Genomic DNA, 21,413 nt, shown 5'->3' on the forward strand with positions numbered 1-21,413 from the left:
AAATGACCATAAAATGAGTATCAAAGTTCAAAATGTAAATTAATTCTTATCTGTTAGATTGTATTCAATTTACGTAATTAGTAGATTCTTGTGCCCACTTGTTTCCATTCATATGGAAGTGGGGGTTGCTATAGTACTCGAGCCGCTAGATGGATAGTAGTAGTGTATTGATTGTAGTTAGCAGGGCCAAGTCTTTACTTACGAATAATAGTGTATTTATTTTATATTTTACGTGTGATGTTGGGGTTTCCCAAGTCTTTACATGTGTTGTTTCCATACACATGGTGATTAATATCCATTTCATTCAACATATCTTTGTAGTTGCAAAAATAAAATAAATTCATATTAAATTTACGCATATATTTATGTAAATACTTATTTATACTGACAAATATGTTATTTTGAAGTTGTTGATCTAAATTATGCTTATATTTTCCCATGATCATTATTATTTTTCTTCTATTACTTATGGTAAACCTAAAACCTGTACCATGAACAAACACATCTCAATTCCTAAATACATTGATAACATCCTATTTGAGGGTGAAAACGGTTTCTACTGATTTCGGTAATTTCGGGTGTGTGGGTGAGAAACGAGTCTAAACCCTAAACAATGTACTGCAAGGGAGTACTTTAGATTCAAGAGATCAATGTATACGAATCCGGCCTAAACCAAGAAATGGTTGTTCCAGACTTGCTTCAGTCACAAAGAGGAGGAGAAGGGTTGGTTTTGGGGAGGGAAGCGAAGAGACCAGAATAGTTGATCCTTGAAGAGTAGTTATTTTGTGATTTGCATCAGAAAGTGGGAAGCTAACAGATGGGAAAGCTAGAAAACATTTTCTGAGTGTTGTACGCTCCTGACCAGAACTTGTTGTTCGGTGGAAATACGTAAGACCTATTTATACAAGTCGAAGTGAAACGTACTCTGGTCTCGTAAGAAATGGAAAACGGATGAGTAAATGGGAGGAGGTGGTAACCGGTAGCGCCTGGAATTGATGTTCCATAAAAGAAAGCGTTTTACCATTACTCCCTGTATTTACTAACCGCCTCATCCTTATGACACTATCTTGTAACGGGCGTAGCGTACGCTGCACGCTGTAAACCGCCAAACCAATACCCAATGAGAATCCCCCAGTTTGTGACATATGTTTTGGTGTTTCGAGTGTTTTCGTGGAAAACATGTAGCATGTTGCTTTTGTTTGGCAAGTTGAGCTTGGGAGACTTGCCGTCTCGATGGTGACCTTCGACGGTCGATATTTTGCATCTTGAGAGGAAGGGTAGTCGTTGATTATTGCAATCCTTCGTTTGGTAGCCAGTGGCATGAAAGAATGGCCGACATGGCTTTAATATGGCCTAGTTTAGGCGTGGCCAAAAGCTAGGGTTTTGGCATTATTTGGGAACGACCAAAACTAGGGCTTGGCGTCGAGCCAAAAGGTTACCCTGCGTTAGCTGGTAACCTTGGACGGCTAAGATCTGTGGAAATGTGTTCGTCGATTGTTGCAAGGTTACCATGCGTTGGTTGGTGACCTTGGATGGATAAGATTTGCATCTAAGATGGAAGGGTGTCCGTTGATTGTCGCACGCCTTCGTTTTGGCAGCCATAAAAGGAAGGCCGGCATGATATGGTTTAGGCGCGACAGGGTGGATGGCACGACATGCAATTGTCACATGTGGCATGGTCGGCATGCCTGGGCGCGGTTTAGGCGTGGCTAAAACTAGGGTTTTGGCGTTGGGCCAAAGGTTACCATGCATTGGCTGGCGACCTTGGATGGTTAAGATTTGCATCTAAGATGGAAGGGTGGCCGTTGATTGTCTCACGCCTTCGTTTTGGCAGCCGTAAAGGGAAGGCCGACATGGTATGGTTTAGGCGCGACAATGTGGGTGGCACGGCATGCCATTGGCACATGTGGCATGGTCGACATTCCTTGGCGCGGTTTAGGAGTGGCCAAAACTAGGGTTTTGGCATTGGGCCAAAGGTTACCATGCGTTGGATGGCGAGCTTGGACGTCTAAGATCTGCATTTCAGATGGAAGGGTGGCTGTTGATTATTGAAACCATTCGTTTTGGCAGTCAGCGGCATGTAGCGAGGCCGGTATGGCTTTGGCATGGAATCTTGGATGGAATGGTTTGCCATTGGCACGGTGGCGCGACTGGCATGGTTGGAATGCCTTGGCGAGGAGGTGTGGCTGGCACGACATGCCATTTTCACATGTGGTGCGGCTGGCATGGTTGGCATGCCTTGGCGCGGAGACGTGTCTGGCATGATTTGCCATTGGAACGGTGGAGAGGCTGGCATGGTTGGCATGCTTTGGCGCGGAGACGTGGCTGGCATGGTTTTCCATTGGCACGGTGGTGCGGCTGGCATGGTTGGCATGCCTTGGTGCGGAGACGTGGCTGGCATGGTTTGCCATTGGCACGGTGGTGCGGCTGGCATAGTTGACATGCCTTGGCGCGGAGATGTGGATGGCACGGCTTTCCATTGGTACGGTGGCGCGGTTGGCATGCTTTGGCGCAGAGACGTGGCTGGCATGGTTTTCCATTGGCACGGTGGTGCGGCTGGCATGGTCGGCATGACTTGTCACGGAGATGTGGTTGGCATGGTTTGCCATTGGAACGGTGGTGCGGCTGGCATGGTTGGAATGCCTTGGCGCGGAGACGTGGCTGGCATGGTTTTCCATTGGCACGGTGGTGTAAGAATTTAGGTTTTGGTGTACGAAGGTGATGTCGGTCAATACTAAGGGTTCTACCGTGGAAAATGACACATATATATGTAAAAAAAAGGTATCCTGGTAATTCTTACGTAGGCGTGTTGAATGATTCAATAAATGCGCTTGTGATCCTAGTGACATCATGTCAGATGTAAGGTTTTACGATTTTAACCCTAAGCTAAAAACCACCATCAACATTAAGTCCCCTGCTTAGCTCGGAACAGGTGCATTGTTGCGAGGTAAGCATAAGATGGTGACAGGCGAGGACAAAATTGAAATGACAAGTCGGGAAAAGATGGTCAAGAATACCCGACTAACCTTTTTCGAGAGGTAAGGAGAGTTCGTGATTCTCGTGTTGGTGGCCTTGCATAGATTCTACTCATGGTGTTGCTGGCTAGACCGTGAAGTGGTGAGACGTAGATTTTCGGCTTGGAATGGGAGCCGCAGGCGTTGGTCGGCTTGGAATGGAGGAAACTGGCTTCGGTCAGCGGAATGGTGGAAATTTTCTTCAGTCCGCAGAATGGTGTAAACTGGTTTCATAACTTCGGCTACCAAACGACGGTGATGACACTTCGGTTATCAAATGGTAGTCCTGGCAACTTTGTCGAAATCAGGGTTTGGGATGCTCCTTACTAAAATCGTTGTAGAATTCTCGTCCGAACTCGGATTTTGACGGTTCGCCCATCCATCACACCGGAAAAGAATTTCCTATCTTACGAGGGAATATTTAGGTTTTAAGCTCGTTTAGGATGTCAAAACAGCCCGACAGTGAAACTCAGGAAGAATTCAGGAGGGATGTTGCGGGCCCGGTGTAGCATAGTCATGCCGAGTCATCTGTTCCCATTCATGGAGCAAGAAGGGAACTTTATTCTGTGCAAAACTCTAGAAACTCCGTCCATTTGAAAATAGGTATTGACCTTCTTCTATTTTTTGTTGCTCGTTAATTTGTATCCGCACTTTCGTCTGCAGTGTATCTTCAGTGGATTCCAAAATTTACCAAACTCCATTGCATTCTTGTGTGTGGATGGATGGAATATATGCTCGGAAGCGATCATGTCAGGTTTAATCTTGGATATTGTGGTTTCGGTGTCGGTCCATCCTCGGCTTTAGGTTGTTCATTGCCTGGACCTTCTGATCGTGATGATGATGTTCTGTGAATGCTTGTATGGTCAAAAACTTCTGGCGCCCCCGGATGAAATAGGAAGACGTTCCGTTTCCGATGTGCTGCTATCAAGTCTTCCAGGACTTTGTTCCAAGCGACATCCTTTGAACCATCTTCTGAATCTTAGACTATCGTATGGAATGAGATGTGTTAAGAAGTCCCCAGCTAAACTTTGTTTTGATCCTATGGTATGGATGAATATGTGAAGGTATCTTTGTGGCTTTCTCTTGAAGTCTTTGGTGTACATGTACGGGTTCGTGTTGAGAAATTCCAGCGGCACGTGAAACTACGACAGTGATGATGTTGAAATCAGAAATAACCTGCTTGAGGGGAATGAAAGCGTCTCATGCTGGTAGTCCCCATCTGTATATTATTTTCATTTCATCTCCTTGAATCCACGTCCACGTGATTTGATACAAGCTTATCGTACTCTTTTGGATGTGACGCTGGGATGCTCAGGATATCGCATGGACGAAATATTCTGGATAGCGAAGATGTAGGAATGAGAGAGTTATGTTGTTTATCATGGCTCCCTCTGTTTCTTCAAGAAAATGTTTTAGCCGCGTCTCTGGAGTTATCTCATGAGTCTTTGATGGTCGTCGATGGACTGCGAAGAGAAGTCCCCGGTCGCATTTTTCTTCAGTTTCTGAAATTTTTTTCCTCTGAGCAGGCTTGGGATCCTCCGCGGCCTCGTAAAATGTTGAAGGCGTCTTCTAGACAGAGAGGTGATGATATTCTTGCGCTGCACCCTTGAAGAGTAGATGACCTTGTTGCGGCTACGGTATTTTGGTTTAATGTGTCTTCTGAGCTTTGACAGTGAAGGGATTCCGTGTATATCTTCAGTCCTCAAGTATGGTTTACATGTTTCCATATTTGTAGTGATTGCTGCTGTGGTGAAGCTCTGGCTGGTATCAACAAATGAGCGACAAAAATTCTTGGTAGCAGATGTAATCAGAAGAGACTACATTGTCGTGGTGACAAAGTAGGTTGGATGGAATTGTATGGGCATCCGTGGAAGTAAAAAGAGTTGGATGGAGATGTGTGGGCATCTGTGGAAGTAAAAGGATTGTATGGATGCGTAAGCGAGCAAACTATCCATGACTACGAAGATTGGTTGGCTGCGATCATGATCCTTGACATGGGGAGCGTGGTGGTACGACCCTTTGCAGGAAGAAGCGTCGTGAAGATGCTTCGGCTCTTGGAGAAGATGTTGAAACTTTAGAAGTCGAACGCTGAAGCCTCTTCTTCGGATCCTGGAGAAGCTTATGGAGAGAACGCTGAAACGGAGCGGCTGCTGGAGCGAGCGTTGAAGCGAAGCGGCTATCGGAGTGATCGTTGCAGCGGAGTCGCTGCTGGAGGATGTTGAAGGGGAGAGGATGCATTAATGAGTGTGCTGTCAAACTGGATACCCTTCAAGCGAACAATGGTTAGGAGTCCCCAGTTCCATCTATCAATCGTGCTTTCCAGGAGAGGTTTGGGGTTTGTGAAAGGCTTCTCTAGTTGGAAACAGTTACTTCCCTAATGCAGTGCGGTTGAGGGCTGCAAATATGCCTTGACGTTGCGCCTTGCGGAAATATAGAATTCACATCAATGTTTCATCATAGACTGCACGATTTTGCGGGCGAAGTCCCCAGAAATCATGGATCCCTGATAGGGAAAATAGTCTTTGTGAACTCAGGGGGGTTGCTGATTTTTCTTTACTTCGATTTTGGAGAAGTCGTTCCTGATCTTTTCGTGTAATGAAATTAGATTGCTGATTCTCTTCTACTGGGCGTTCAAGAGCCACGCTGGAAGGATGCAAGATGCTGGCGCAAAGAAGATGCAAGCTGCTGTAAAGATGCAAGCTGTTAGCGCTAGAAAGGATGCAAGCTGCTGGCGCTGGAAAGATGCAAGCTGCTGTAAAGATGCAAGTTGTTAGCGTTGGAAGGATGAAAGCTGCTGGCGCTGGAAGGATGCAAGTTTTTAGCGCTGGATCGGCTTGGAATGGGCGCTATCTTGGCGTGGACGCTGGCTTGGCATGGACACTGGCTTGGATTTGGTATGACGTGGACTGTCGGTTGGGCATGGCGCGGAATGTTGGCTTGGCGTGGCGCGGACTTGTTCTTGTGGGCCCAGTTGCCTCTTTCCATACGTAGCTCAAATACGAAATCATTTCCTTACTCAAATTCCAAAAGTATTATGCGTATGAAAGGGGTTGGCTCTCCTTTTTATATCGTATATTTGTTCTCACGTCCTGGTGTTAGGGGTAGCAATAAAGTGGGCAAGCATATTCCAGCTATATTCTCCAGCGTTTCTCTTTCAACTTGTTTTCTTGTTTTCTTGTGTTGGTGCAAACCCTAGCCATAGGTATGCGTTCCATAAATCTGTAGAAATATTGTTCTTCTGAACTGGTGTAAACCTTAGTCGTGGGTATGCCTTTCATAAACTTGTAGAAACACTTCTTCATAAACAATTCCTCTTCGAATATCACCGTAGTAACGTCGACTACCTCATGAATAGTGACGGGTAATCATTATTATGTAAAGTAGGCAGGTAGGTGGCTGTTTTTTTTTTTTGAAAGGCAAACATAACGCCTGGTTTATGGTTTTCATTTTCTGGATTTTTGGGTTGATAGACAAGTATTTCCCCTGAGGGTTTTGGATTATTATTTGGAATGAACTGTTTTAGAATATTGATATTTTTGGTTATGAATATAAGTGGCATGAGTACCCCAGGGAAGTCATGGAATTGTGAATATTGTGCGATAGTAAAAAGCATGAAACACGGGAAAAATATGGCTATCGGTTTTTTATATCCCTGTGAAGATTTGAAGTAGTAGACCATGTATTTTGTCTAGCAAGACTTACTCGGTTTTTCGGATCTCCTGATGAAAAGGAACCTCCCGGGTGTAAGACCGAGTTTTGTGGGAAGCACTGCCATGACTGTGGAAAGTCCCCAGTCATCACTTGTCGTGTCATGACTGGTAACCGGGTCGTCTGGTAACTGAGCCGTCGATCCCTGGGCGGGTCGTTTGGATTCTACCGTCCTAACGTCTGATTCGAAATATGATATCGAGGATTGAAAGTTGACATTGTGACCGAAAGATCAATCTCCCACTGTGGTCGCCAATTGTTTGAGGGTGAAAACGGTTTCTGCTGATTTCGGTAATTTCGGATGTGTGGGTGAGAAAAGAGTCTAAATCCTAAGCAATGTACTGCAAGGGAGTACTTTAGATTCAAGAGATCAATCTGTACGAATCTGTCCTAAACCAAGAAATGGTCGTTCCAGACTTGCTTCGGTCACAAAGAGGAGGAGAAGGGTTGGTTTTAGTGAGGGAAGCGAAGAGAGTGTTGAGACCAGAATGGTTGATCCTGGAAGAGTAGTTATTTTGTGACTTGCATCAGAAAGTGGGAAGCTAAAATATGGAAAGCTAGCAAACGTTTTCTGAGTGTTGTATGCTACTGACCAGAACTTGTTGTTCGGTGGAAATAGGTAAGACCTATTTATACAAGTCGAAGTGAAACGTACTCTGGTCTCGTAAGAAATGAAAAATGGATGAGTAAATGGGAGGAGGTGGTAACCGGTAGCGCCTGGAATTGATGTTCCATAAAAGAAAGCGTTTTACCATTACTCCCTGTATTTACTAACCGCCTCATCCTTATGACACTGTCTTGTAACGGGCGTAGTGTATGTCGCACGCTGTAAACCGTCAAACCAGTACCCAATGTGCATCCCCTTGTTCGTGATATATGTTGATGTCTCGATTGTTTTCGTGGAAAAAATATAGCATGTTGCTGTTGTTTGGCAAGTTGAGCTTGGGAGACTTGCCGGCTCGGTGGTGACCTTCGACGGTCGAGATTTTGCATCTTGAGAGGAAGGGTAGACGTTGATTATTGCAACCATTCGTTTGGTAGCCAGTGGAATGAAAGAATGGCCGGCATGGCTTTAATATGGCCTAGTTTAGGCGTGACTTAAAGTTAGGGTTTTGTCATTGTTTGGGCGCGACCAAAACTAGGGCTTGGCGTCGAGCCAAAAGGTTGCCCTGCATTAGCTAGTAACCTTGGACGGCTAAGATCTGTGGAAATGTGGTCGTCGATTGTTGCAAGCCTTCGTTTTGGAAGCCGTGAAGGGAAGGCCGACATGGTTTGGTTTAGGCGCACCAAGGTGGTTGGCACGGCATGCCATTGACACATGTGGCATGGTCGGCATGCCTTGACGCAGTTTAGGCGTGGCCAAAACTAGGGTTTTGGCATTTTGCCAAAGGTTATGATGCGTTGGTTGGTGATCTTGGACGGCTAAGAGTTTCATCTAAGATGGAAGGGTGGCCGTTGATTGTCGCACGCCTTCGTCTTGGTAGCCTTGAGGGGAAGGACGGCATGGTATGGTTTAGGCGCGGTAAGGTGGCTGGAAAGGCATGCTATTGGCACATGTGGCATGCCTTGGCGTGGTTTAGGAGTGGGCGTTGGGCCAAAGGTTACCATGCGTTGGTTGGTGACCTTGGACGGCTAAGATTTGCATCTAAGATGAAAGGGTATCCGTTGATTGTCACACGCCTTCGTTTTGGCAGCCATAAAAAGAAGGCCGACATGGTATGGTTTAGGCGCGACAAGGTGGATGGCGCGGCATTCCATTGTCACAAGTGGCATGGTCGGCATGCCTAGGCGCGGTTTAGGCGTTGGGCCAAAGGTTACCATGCGTTGGCTGGCGACCTTGGACGTCTAAGATTTGCATCTTATATGGAAGGGTGTCCGTTGATTGTCGCACACCTTCGTTTTGGCAGCCGTAAAGGGAAGGTGGGCATGGAATGGTTTAGGCATGGCAAGGTAGCTGGCACGGCATGCCATTGGCACATGTGGCATGGTCGGCATGCCTTGGAGCGGTTTAGGCGTGACCAAAATTAGGGTTTTGGCGTTGGGCCTAAGGTTACCATGTGTTGACTGGCGACCTTGGACGGCTAAGATCTGCATCTGAAATGGAAGGGTGGTCGTTGATTGTTACAACCCTTCGTTTTGGCAGCCAGCGGCATGTAGCGAGGCCGGCATGGCTTTGGCATGGAATCGTGGATGGCATGGTTTTCCACTTTCACGGTGGCGCGGGTGGCATGGTTGGCATGCCTTGGCGCAGAGACGTGGCTGACATGGTTTGCCATTGGCACGGTGGCGCGGATGGCATGGTTGGCATGCTTTGGCGCGGAGACGTGGCTGGCATGGTTTGTCATTGGCACGAGGGTGCGGCTCGCATGGTTGGAATGCCTTAGCCCGGAGACGTGGCGGGCATGATTTTCCATTGGCACTGTGGTGCGGCTGGCATGGTTGACATGCCTTGGCGCGGAGATGGCTGGCACCGCTTGCCATTGGCACGGTGGCGCGGATGGTATGGTTGGCATGCTTTGGCGCGGAGACGTGGCTGACATGGTTTGCCATTGGCACGGTGGTGCGGCTGGCATGGTTGGCATGACTTGGCCCGGAGATGTGGATGACATGGTTTGTCATTGGCACAGTGGTGCGGCTGGCATGGTTGGCATGCCTTGGCGCGGAGACGTGGATGGCATGGTTTGCCATTGGCACGGTGGTGTAAGAATTTAGGGTTTGGTGTACGAAGGTGATATCGGTCAATACTAAGGGTTCTACCGTGGAACATGACACACATATATGTAAAAAAAAATGTACCCCGATAATTTTTACGTAGGCGTGTTGAATGATTCAATAAATGCGCTAGTGGTTCTAGTAACGTCATGTCAGATGTTAGGTTTTACGATTTTAACCCTAAATTAAAAATCACCATCAACACATCCTTATGGACCCTACAATTCTACACCTTATAGATTAAGTTTCTATAAATAGGAGCCAATCTTGTTATTTATTATAATTTTGGTATTGATTTGTTGATTTATATGGCTCAGTTGATTTGACGTCACTTATTTTCCTAGTAATATTTTCAGTGGGCTTTCCTATTTGTAGGTTGTTGGCATTGTTTTGACTTTCTTTTTCTTTTTACAGGAATCTTATTTATCACTATAATATTGTTTTAATTTCGTATCGCTTTAACTTTTAGTTTTAAAATTCTACATATCCTACTTCGAATATTAAATTTCTATTGATATAAATAATACCTTAGGGGTCTTATCCAACATGTCCAGCATCCGGCTGGGCGTGTAAACCGGTGAATTTAGTAAAATTCTCAACTGTTGTTTCAAAATTAATAAAAGTTACTTTGTTATTCAAGGTGTCCTTTCCAACAATAAGTCCCGCTTTTTTCCTATCTATAAAAAATTCAAAGGTCCAACTTTTTTAATTATAGAAAAAAAATTTCTACTTACACCATTGTGAATTTATTTGGGACCCACCATGTACAATCATCACCTACCGCTATCCCAAACGGGTTCATGACTTCATAATTCTAAGGTTTAGATGGCGCCATGCTGCAGTAGAAAAATTTGGGGACAAGATGGGGAATAACAAGCCAATTAACTCTCGCACTAGTAGACCATCGCCCTGTTTTTGGATTATCAAGGTGGGGGATAACAAGTAAAATAAAGAATCACATGTTAAACCCCCAATCCTTCTTTTTGGATATGGTCAGATCAATAGTAAAAGGAAAACTCGTAAACTAGTTGACTCATGGTTAAGGTCGTACCATTCAACAAATCAATTCCTTTTCGACTCAAAAAAAAAAGCATTCCACAAATCAATTCAAATATTGGGAATAACAAACATTTTTAAAGAAAAATATGTATGCACAAATCTAAACTTCTATTGGGATACCCAAAAGTAAAGGTAAAATAACCTAAAACTTGACGTCTTTTTGGCACTATTTTGGTAAGAACTTATCGCTTTAGGACTCGCACAAGATCAAGTGGTGGTGCTATTGTTAAAGAGAAAACTGAAGTCCCCAAAACTTTTAGATCATCAATAAAAACTAGATAGATGTGTATGTACATGTTATTTAGATAGTTCAAAGAGTTTTCCCAGTTTACAAAATTTTAATGGCTCTCTCTATATATATATTATTTGAAGTTGTTGATATAATTTTTTTCATAAAAAATATTTTATTTTACTATAAAAAAATTTTCTATCACATGTTGCATTGGCTTCGGTAAGAACATGACATATCCCCGAAGCCAACGCAGTTTAGTTCTCGAATATATTAAGAATATTCCTTATGTAACTTACAAAGCTACAACTTTGTACTTTTCTTAGATACGTATTGATCAGTTTCTATAAATAAGAGATGATCATGTTATTTATTATATTTTTGGTTTTGATTCGATGATTTATATGGTCCATGGATGATGTGATTCACCCCATTTTCCAAATTGTATATTCAGCCGATTTTTTTTTTATTGTGTTGACGTCTTTTTCGCTTTTTTCTTTTTTAATTTTAAAGAAATATTACTTATAATTTCATACTCCGTTCACATTTTATATTAAGATAGTACATTCTTTGCTTAAATATTAATTTTTTATTATATAAATTTTCTTATGGATCCCATCTTCCATATTTGGCATATGTTGGATATGCAACTCAGTTATCTTAATAAAATTCAATTATGTTGATTTTTTTAAATAAAAAAGATATAAGAAAACAAATTGTTTTCCAAAATGCCCTCTCTAACAACAAGCTCTATTTAAGGCTATGTAAAAAAATGCAGGGTCCAATCCTTTATAATTAAAGAAATAACCTCCCTATCGTACTTTTTTTTTTGATGAAAAAACGAGATTAATTAATCAAATAATAGAGTACAAGAGATTTAAAATCTCATTTTTGGAAAAAACATTGGAAATAACACTGGATTTTGAAACTTTTTGTTGAATATTGGAAGACATGTGCCTAAGATGCTTTGACCGAGCTTCTTTGGCTATATAATATGCTGCATAGTTGTATTTCCTGTTTATATACTTTACCTGGGCTTGTGGAAGATTTTCAAGAATGGATATAGTTTCCTGAATGGTGGTGTCCGCTCCCCAAGGAGAATCTTTACAGATCTTGTTGATCGAATCCTCTAGAGATTTGCAGTCCATTGCTATCGAAACACTGGATAAAATATTTTCTCTTAACCAGGATGAGGATTTTAACAACGGTTTTGCTTCTGCATGAAGAGCTGAGGAGGCCCACTCCGAACCCGCTGCAATATGAATGAAAGATTCACTATCTACTGAGTAAAACAAAAAGGCGTACCCCATAGTTGAATCTTATTTTTTGAAAGCTGCATGAGTAAATAGGATCCAGTCCGTCTTTAAATTCGACCAATTTTTGTTTGAAATATTTCTTCCTTTGTTCTTCATTTGCATTTGTTTGATTCCTTGGGAATTATGGTTCGGGAATTTATTGATTTGCTCTATGAGTTGATTCGGGCTCGGGGTGTTTTTGTCGAAAACCACCGAACATCTGTACTTCCAAATAAACCAAGAAGTGGTTGCGATTTTATCTGACCCCTGGTAGATATCTTGGTCCATGATCCACTCATGTATTCAATTTATTATTGAGTCCGCGAAAATTCTAATATTCACTATTTCTAGAGACAGACCAAACCAGATATCCCTAGCAAAGGGACAAAACCGAAAGTAGTGTTGTTTTGATTCTTGATCCTGAGAGTCGCACATCGGACATATTGTGCTTACGTCCTTATTATGTGCTAATTTCCAAACAAATAACTTGATTCTCGGAATAACCTGTATTTTCCATAGATTTTTCCAAGGAAAAGTATTTAGGCTATTATCTTCTTGGTTTTGGTTTATGATAAAGTTATAAATATTTTAGCTGAGAATACTTCTGAGGGATGATGTTTCCATCTTATTTTGTCCCGTTCTTGCGTTTTTGGTGTAATGGATAAAATCTTTGCTCTTACCTCTGGATCAAACTATGTATTGAGCTTGTCTTGGTCCCAAGTATCTTCAGGAGTCATCAACTATTTTACCCTTTGATGAATAGGTTCTTGAATATTAACGGGCTTCTGAATAGTATTTGTATTAGGCACCCATTTATCTTCCCATATTTTCGTAGACGCTCCGTTTTTTATTTGCCAAACAAAATTACCTTTAATAAGTTCTAATCCCTTTTTTATGTTAATTCAGATCCAAGATACTTTCGAAGACCTTGAGAATTCCATAGGATGGGATTTTGGGAAATATTTCGCTTTAAGAAGTTGAACCCATAATTGATCTTGTTCTGAAATGAGACGACTTGCAAGCTTCGTAAGAAGGGATATGTTAAATTGGTGAGGATTCTTAATCCCTAGACCCCCTTGAGAAATGGATTTGCAAACACTGATCCATACCTTTATAAAACCTCCATTTCTTTTGGGTTTTTTTTTGTTCCACCAAAAGTCTCTTTGAGTTTAGTCTATTTGATCTAGTGTTTTTTTAGGGAGAGAAAGCACTTGCATTTGGTAGGTTGGAAAACCTTGAAGGATAGAATTTATTAGAACTGTTCCGCCGGTTTGGGAAAGTAGTTTAGACCTCCCTCTCGTACTCGTTTGCGCTATTCATTAAACGAGATGAGCTTAAACTAGAATAACTGAACTACCCTTTATGGATACAATAGTGAAGAAAATTATTCTTCCTTATCTTCCCAATGTTATCCCCCTTTTATCAGTCGCGGGATTAATGGTTCATGATTGTTAAGCCAGGAACCACCGCTCCCCTAAATGATTTCGTGGCTATATAGGTCTAGGATTTTGGATGGTGTCACATCATTTGGGTTTTAGATCATATAAAGAATTTACCCAATTTACACAAATTTGACGGCTAAATTGGGATATATAACATTTTAATATTAATATAATTTTATGCTTAAAAATATTTCTATTTTATAAGGGATTTTTGTCTTCCCGTTACATGACATGCATGGGCGCACACAATGCACTTTCCGTTACCATACAACACTGTCCCGACTTATCACCCATGCATGTTGGCATCTTTTTGGATATTTTCCTTTTTCATTTTAAAGGAGTCATATTTATCACCTTACCTTTTTTTAAATTTAATTCAGTACTGTTTTGCTTATTATTTAAAATCTACATTCCTGACTTAAATACTAATTTTTTGTTATATAAACCTCCCTGTGGATCCTATCCAACATGTCAGGGGTTACATTGTCATGCTCAATTATTTTAATAAATTTATGGTGTTATTTGTTGAAAAAAAAATAAAATACATAAAACAAATTCCTTTCTAGCATGTCCTCATAACCACAAGCCATGATAACGCTATGTACAGAAAATGTGGGTCCAACCTATGTTGTATGGAAACAGACACGTGACACGGTTACGACACGATACGATTATGGAGACACGTCAAATCTCTGAAAAGTGGGTTACGGGGACACGTTAGATGTATTACGTACACCATTAAAATGAGATTTTACAATATATAATCTGCTCAATAAAATAATTGTTTTTATTTGTAAAATACTTGATTGCTAATTAAATAAAATTAATAATAATGAAATAATGGTAAAGATTTTCATGAATAATACTTGGATTTGACTAAAAATAAATAAATTAGCTTCATATTTAGTTTATTTGGATTTTCCAAGCCAAAATTAATCATTTATGAGGTGTCCGATTCGTAAAGTGTCTAGTATCGATTTTTATGCGACACGTGATGTGGCGTGTCGCTCGCGCGTCGTGTCAGTTCGTGTGTCCGACACGGTTACGGCATTTTTTTGGGTTGTCCCTGCAACATTGGGTCGAACTCTTCCTAATTATGTAAATAATCTCTATACCCCCCTCGTTTGCACTATGCATTAAAGAAGAAAATATAGGTTTATACTAAAAAAAAATCGTTTACTTCCCTTAACTTTTTCCTCTTCTACCACTCCTTTTCTTTTGTTTCATATCTTAATCCCAAATATGTTGATTCTCAAACCATATTTGTGATTAACATTTGGATGTGTTTAATTTTGGAAGATGTAATTAGTTAAGCTGTTTAGAAAGTTTGTTAATTGAATATTTGGAATCAGCCATTTGATTATGAAAAGACTGTGTACTGCAGCAGCCATTTGATTGTAAGAACAAAAAATAATTGGTTTGATTCAGAGACTTAAAAGAGAATTTTGTTGAAATGAAATTTGGGATTTTTGGGACCCCAAGATTTGAAAACTGGGGTTTTTCTGGGTGATTCATAAGGAGTAATTCGATTAGAATTTTTCTATGATCTTATGGGTGACTTCACACTACCTTTTCTTGATATATTATTTCCTCAAATGCTTCTTATTCGCTACATCTTTTCCCCAAAATTGTCACACTAACCTATCACGACGTTAGTGGTTTAGCAAGGAAGCACCGCTGCCCCAAATGGTTTCTTGGATTGCTAGAGTTTTGAATGGTGTCACGTCATTGGGGAAAAGAGCCAGGTATAACAAGCGAAGTATCAAATTAATACACGGGCAACCCCTCATTTTTTATTATTGATGACTCATGGCTACCAGCAGTGGTAAAAAGGAAAACTTGTAATTTACTTGACAAACAGTTAGGTTCCTACCTTTCCAAAAATCAAATCAAATCTTGGGAATAACATTCATTTTGGAGAAAATTGGATTGAATTGAGTTGAGACAACAATTCACAACTTGAATTCTAGTAAAATTTGGCGGGGAGGTTTGGTAGAAAGTGATCTTCCTGCGGGATTTGAACATTTTGTAGCAAACATGTGAGAACTACACCTTCTAAGTTATTTAGTATTCTTTTAAAAGACATACCATCCGTTGTTTCTTCGCAGGTCTTTTTGGATATGTTCTTTATATACTAATGATTTATTATTGTCCTTTACTGACCTAAGAATATCTCAACAATAAGTCTTGGAATCAGGTAAATGCTTGGGCTAAGTATATGAATAACCGGTAAAGGGTTCTTTCGAGTATGACAGATGAAGACTATAAAATACTATTCCATTTTCTCTCCTAATATAAAAAGGGGATCACTTCTCTTTCCTCTTTCTCTAGTAACAAATGAGTGGGGATCAAAGGATAGATTAGGAAAGAACATGGAAAAGTGACTCCAATGATTAGTTTTCTTAATATTTGTGAAAACCAAACAAACCTATTTTTTTAGAAAGTAGATAAAAGTAGCAAAATTGGTAAGAAATAGAACTACTAGATCAAGTAAAATGAAAGATCGCAAAACTCGAGATGCAGTAAGAGAGAAATCGATGAACGTTCCATTATTAGAAGAATATATATCACCAGCGACTACACTGCACCTGAATCATCATAATGAAATACGAGATGATTTACCGACTAGAGTTTGGGTTGAATCAAAGAAGTTATGGTATATTGCTGGCCCGGCTATTGTTAGTCGTCTAGCTTCTTATTCTACGTTCGTTATCACCCAAGCTTTTGCTGGTCATTTGGGTAACCTTGAGCTTGCTGGAACTGCTATTTCCATTATGGTTATCGTTGGTTTTAGTTTCGGCTTACTGGTATGTAACACTCTACATCTCTTTTACTTACTTCCCTATACTCTAGGTTTCCAATTAGTATTTCTTTTGTTTTTTATGTCGTTTTTCAGTTGGGAATGGCGAGTGCGTTAGAAACATTATGCGGTCAAGCTTACGGAGCTAAACAATACCATATGCTAGGAATTTACTTGCAGCGTTCATGGGTTGTTTTGAATATCTTTTCAATTTTACTTCTACCACTTTACATATTCACTGATCCAATTCTTAAGTTCTTGGGACAACCAGATGATATAGCTGAGGTATCAGGATTAGTGACAACCTGGTTGATCCCACTTCCTTTTGTCCTTGCCTTGCTATTTCCTTTACAAAGATTTCTTCAGTGCCAACTTAAGACACCTATAGTTGCTTGGGTAAGTTTGGGTGCCCTACTGGTTCATATTTTCCTTAGCTGGTTAGTCATCTTCAAACTTGGTTTTGGTGTTCGTGGAGCTGCTGCTACGTTGAATTTCTCATGGGGGATTATAGTTTTGGGATTGTATTCTTACATTGCTTGTGGTGGTTGTCCTGAAACTTGGACTGGTTTTTCTATAGAAGCCTTTACTGGCCTTTGGGAGTATTTCAAACTCTCTGTGGCTTCTGGCGTCATGTTATGGTATACTGGATATCTTTCTCTTTCTTTGACTTTTTTTCCCTACCGGTAGATTTTTTTGTTGAATTTTGTTTTGGCTAAGTTTGATGGTTCATGGGAATGTACAGCTTGGAGAACTGGTACTACAAAGTACTGGTTTTGATGACTGGGAACTTGGACAATGCCACGGTTGCGGTCTCAGCTCTTACTATCTGGTGTGTATTCTTCCTAGGCTTGTCTTCTAAGTTCTAATTTGGACATGGACAGTAGTTCCAATTGCATGTAAATGCAATGTAACATCTTTTTAGTGTGCGATCTTTGACCTGAAGTCGGTATCATAGTTTGATTTTTAATGATTATATTTGATGGTTCACAGTATGAGTATAAATGCATGGGAGGTGATGATTCCACTTGCTTTTTTCGGAGCAACCGGGTAATTTACCATTTCGAATTTGATGAATTGGCTTCTTTCTAGTAAATAGATATAGCATATTCTGTCCCAAATGCTTCTAATTTGTGTCTCATGCTGCTTATCCATCAGCGTAAGGGTTTCAAACGAGCTTGGAACGGGGAATGGAAAAGCTGCGAAATTTGCTTCCATAGTTTCAGCAACTACATCTTTGATAATAGGGATATTTTTTTGTACCTTGATAATGATTTTTCATGATAAGTTGGCAACCCTTTTCACCACGAGCAATGTCATCCTCCAAGCAGTTGATAGTCTTGCATTACTCTTGGCCTTAGCCATTCTCCTGAACAGCATTCAACCTGTTCTATCAGGTACACATCCATTCTATACCCCCTCTATGCAATGAATTTAACATACAGTTGCTAATGTTACTAGTTAATGTTTTGAACTCAATTTTTCAGGGGTAGCCGTTGGCTCGGGATGGCAAGCTTCCGTAGCTTACATTAACATCGGCTGCTATTATATAATCGGGCTTCCCCTTGGAGCTACCCTTGGATGGATTTTCCATCTTGGTGTTGGAGTATGTATTCCACACTATACTTTCTCTTTACTTGCCCAACTACACCAGTGAATGTTATTGCAAGTCTCATTTTGTGGTTAGCGTTATTCTCTAACGAACATTGAAGTACTGATGAAACTAAACTACGAGAACTTACAGGGTATATGGAGTGGAATGATAGGTGGTACCGCTATTCAAACGCTGATATTGATCATAATCACCATTAGATGTGACTGGGATATGCAGGTAAACTCTCCCTTCAAAATTACCCAATTTCTAGATCCATATCATTCTCTTAATTACTATTTGATCTTACATTTTATCTCTTCTTAAATTTAAGGCTCAAAAGGCGAGCTCGCGGATGATGTCAAATTCATTTGGCAAACCATAAAAGCATCACCTTATACATTGTTACAACTGATGGTAGGCCACTTAGCTACCGCTAAGGTCCATGTAACTGTAATTCCAATAAAAAGATCTTTTCGTAAGCAGCAGCAGCAGCATCATTACATAAATGATTCGTGTGTCGTCTTCTCCCACTTTTTTTTTCTTTTTTATTTCACTAGAATGTAATGAGAATTGTTTTTGATCTTTTATTTCGAAGCTGATACTACAGATGATGCATTTTCCTGATTAATTTATTAGCTTTTTGTTGATAGGGAATATCGATAATTCAGACTGCAAATCTTAATTATTTTTAAAATTAAATTACCGAAAAACTTAAATATATGGTGTAAATTTGTATAGCACCTTAATTCCCTAAAATAAATGAAAAAACGGGAGTCATCTCATTTAATTTCAGACATTGTGGCCAACAAAATCCGTCCGTCCGTCAGTCCATCCGTCCGTTTTTTTTTTCTTTTTTAATTATTGACAAAAAAATGATATAAAACGGTACCAATCTGCTTCTTCTTATACTAGATCATGACAACGTAAATTTGACGCAACTGTTTTTTAGATTAAAATAACAAAATTGCACTATTGCATCCGTTTTGGCCTTTCAAACCGATTTTGAAACAAACTATACTTAATTTTAGTCGGAAAAGTTGTAGAAGATTGCGAAATTCAAAATGTAGTAGCAATAGTTCATTTGGTCAGTCAATATTGGTAGTTTTAGTGCGCTATTTAAATAGCAATAGTTCATTTTAAAATTTTAGTCGGAACCGTTGTGCAAAATTTTAAAATTGTAACAGTTGCAAAAACTTTGCAAGCCAAAAAAAATAAAATTGGTCAGTCAAAACACAATTTTCCTGTTACAATGTCGATCTCATATTCAACGAAATTCTACTGTTGCTATGAGACGAAAGACTCAAAGCGCATAAACATAAATTGCTGAGAGAGACATTAACAGCCCGTTCGGTTGGGAGAATTGGAATCCTAGGAATCCAATTCCTAGGGAATGCGCCCAAATCTTTGAACCGAACGACATAAATGAACTCTATGTAATTGGGAATTTCAATTCCTAGGAATCCAATTCCCTCCAAAATGATAGATTTCCATTGCATTGGTCCAATGATGCAATGGAATTGGATTGTCGAGTAATAACAAAGGTAATTGAATTACCACAACTGAACATGATTTTTTTGGATTGGAATCAAATTCCTTGGAATTCAATTCCAAAAATTCGATTACCCCATAATTATATTTCTAGGATTCTAATTCTCCCAACTGAACGAGCTATAGTGTGTATTGAACAATATAAAACATAAAGTCCTGAGAGAGACAATAAGTGTTTGTTGAACAAAGAGATCATTCCTCATGATGTTCTATCCATCAAAAAACCATCGTGTTTTAATATTTCCCCGGCCTAACAAAGATATTGTATCATTAATAGATACAATATTAAACTGAATGATTACAAACAAAATCCGTTGCTAAAAAGTTATATACCTAATTGCAACTACAACTTTGAGCAAAAAAACTTCAACACAATTTAGTTCTTACGAACACCAATTACTTCCTACAAACACCAATAACTATATACATGATCTAGGTCCGATGAATTCAACATCAAAGTTCCTCGTACGACAAATAGATCAAGAAAAACAACATCAAGCATAAGGTAGAAAAAGGAAAGCTGGAGCATTACAAAGTACACAGTTCCCTTTTTTTGAGGTATAGGACTAGGTACCGACCGACCCCTAATTATCCCAGAACCAAAAGACATACACAAAACCCAAGAAAGGCAAAAGTGTAGAGGTGTTTGTGGAACAATATCTGAAATCTAGGGTCAATTAATTAATAACACAGGCGATACATGTAATATCTGAAATCTTGAGTGGCAAACAATGGAGACGCGCACATTAAGAATCGCAACAAGCCATAGGAATTACATATAGAATTCAATACTATTGAAAGTCGTTGCCAAATTTGTAACAGATATTTGAACCAAATTTGGAATGGCGGATATGTGTCGCAAAGTCCCGTTGCTAAACGTAAACTTAGTGCAGTGCAAGTAGACATATAATCACCATTGTCCTCACAAGCCAAGATATCCGCTGCATATTTCTTTTTGTATTACTCATCATGCAGCAAAAATCCTACCAAATCTTACAATAGTCACTATTTGCTACAAATACACAATTATATACTACGATATGACGACTTGTTGCATTTTCTTACTTTCTACTCTTTGATGATTTAATTTAATTACGGATATAAATAAATATCAAGAAGCTACACATGTAAAGGCCAATTGATTCATTAAAGATGGTTGAAATTAACATATCGAGTGTCCATATTAGAGTTATTCGTGGATCTCATAAATCCCCTTTTGGATTTCCAACAAACAATATAAAAAGAAAATTGACGTGTCCAATCAAATGAATCACGTAACAAGATGAAACACAGGCTTGTGGAAACAACAAGCCGTACATCTTTTGTCAACAAACATCGACATCTCTTTTAGAACATCCAACAAGTTCTCAAAATTTATGAATTAATTAATCGAAGTTAAAATTCAGGAAGACCTAACTGTAATGCAGCGGGAAAAATAAGTTTAATATTACATATCTAAAAACATAATTTAAGCTTTATTTATTTTGACGGAACCATTTTAAATAATTGACCCCATATAATAAGATTATAACTATCCAATTAATAAAACCAAAATGATTATCCAAATAGGGCACTAACGAGCAATACCTTTTTTTCAAACGTATGACCATATAAATTTAGCTAATAATCAACCATGCCTGAAAATAACTCGTATGATGCATAGTTAACAAACAAAACATATGCTTTTTTACTTGACATGCCCATATGTAGTTGACCCCATATTGTAAGATTATGATTATCTAAATAGGAGAAAGACAAACCCGATTAACCATATAAGGGAACAACTACCATCCTCTCGTGGAAACAACCAACCATACATCCAGATTCGGGATTTTGTACAATGTTGGAGTTCGGGAAAATCTAACTTTGATATGCAGGTAGAAAGACGTGCAATGCATGCATAACAATGAAAATATAATTTTTCTTATTTGTCGAACCTATATGTAAGTCACGACCATATTGTAAGATTTTGATTATTCAAATAACGTACCAACGAACCATCGATATTTTGGCAA

The 21,413-nt window shown here is 39.8% G+C and overlaps 1 protein-coding gene across 1 annotated transcript; it reads left to right on the forward strand.

Moving 5' to 3' along the window:
* The first annotated feature begins 15,970 nt into the window (after window positions 1–15,970).
* Window positions 15,971–18,444, forward strand: LOC113344259 (protein DETOXIFICATION 27-like). The gene is made up of 8 exons (XM_026588268.1): window positions 15,971–16,266; window positions 16,356–16,897; window positions 17,002–17,088; window positions 17,250–17,306; window positions 17,415–17,653; window positions 17,744–17,862; window positions 18,001–18,087; window positions 18,182–18,444. Exons 1-8 carry the CDS (start codon window positions 15,997–15,999, stop codon window positions 18,230–18,232), a joined length of 1,452 nt encoding a protein of 483 aa, XP_026444053.1. The 5' UTR covers window positions 15,971–15,996; the 3' UTR covers window positions 18,233–18,444.
* Window positions 18,445–21,413: the final 2,969 nt, after the last annotated feature.

Source organism: Papaver somniferum, unplaced genomic scaffold (genome assembly GCF_003573695.1).
Source record: "Papaver somniferum cultivar HN1 unplaced genomic scaffold, ASM357369v1 unplaced-scaffold_75, whole genome shotgun sequence".
In the NCBI taxonomy this organism is placed as follows: Eukaryota; Viridiplantae; Streptophyta; class Magnoliopsida; order Ranunculales; family Papaveraceae; genus Papaver; species Papaver somniferum.

Coding starts and splice junctions, on each gene's coding strand:
- LOC113344259 (XM_026588268.1), top strand. CDS start 15,997: ATGAACGTTCCATTATTAGAAGAATATATATCACCAGCGACTACACTG. Junction 16,898..17,001: donor GCTTCTGGCGTCATGTTATG/GTATACTGGATA, acceptor GGGAATGTACAG/CTTGGAGAACTGGTACTACA. Junction 17,654..17,743: donor CATTCAACCTGTTCTATCAG/GTACACATCCAT, acceptor TCAATTTTTCAG/GGGTAGCCGTTGGCTCGGGA.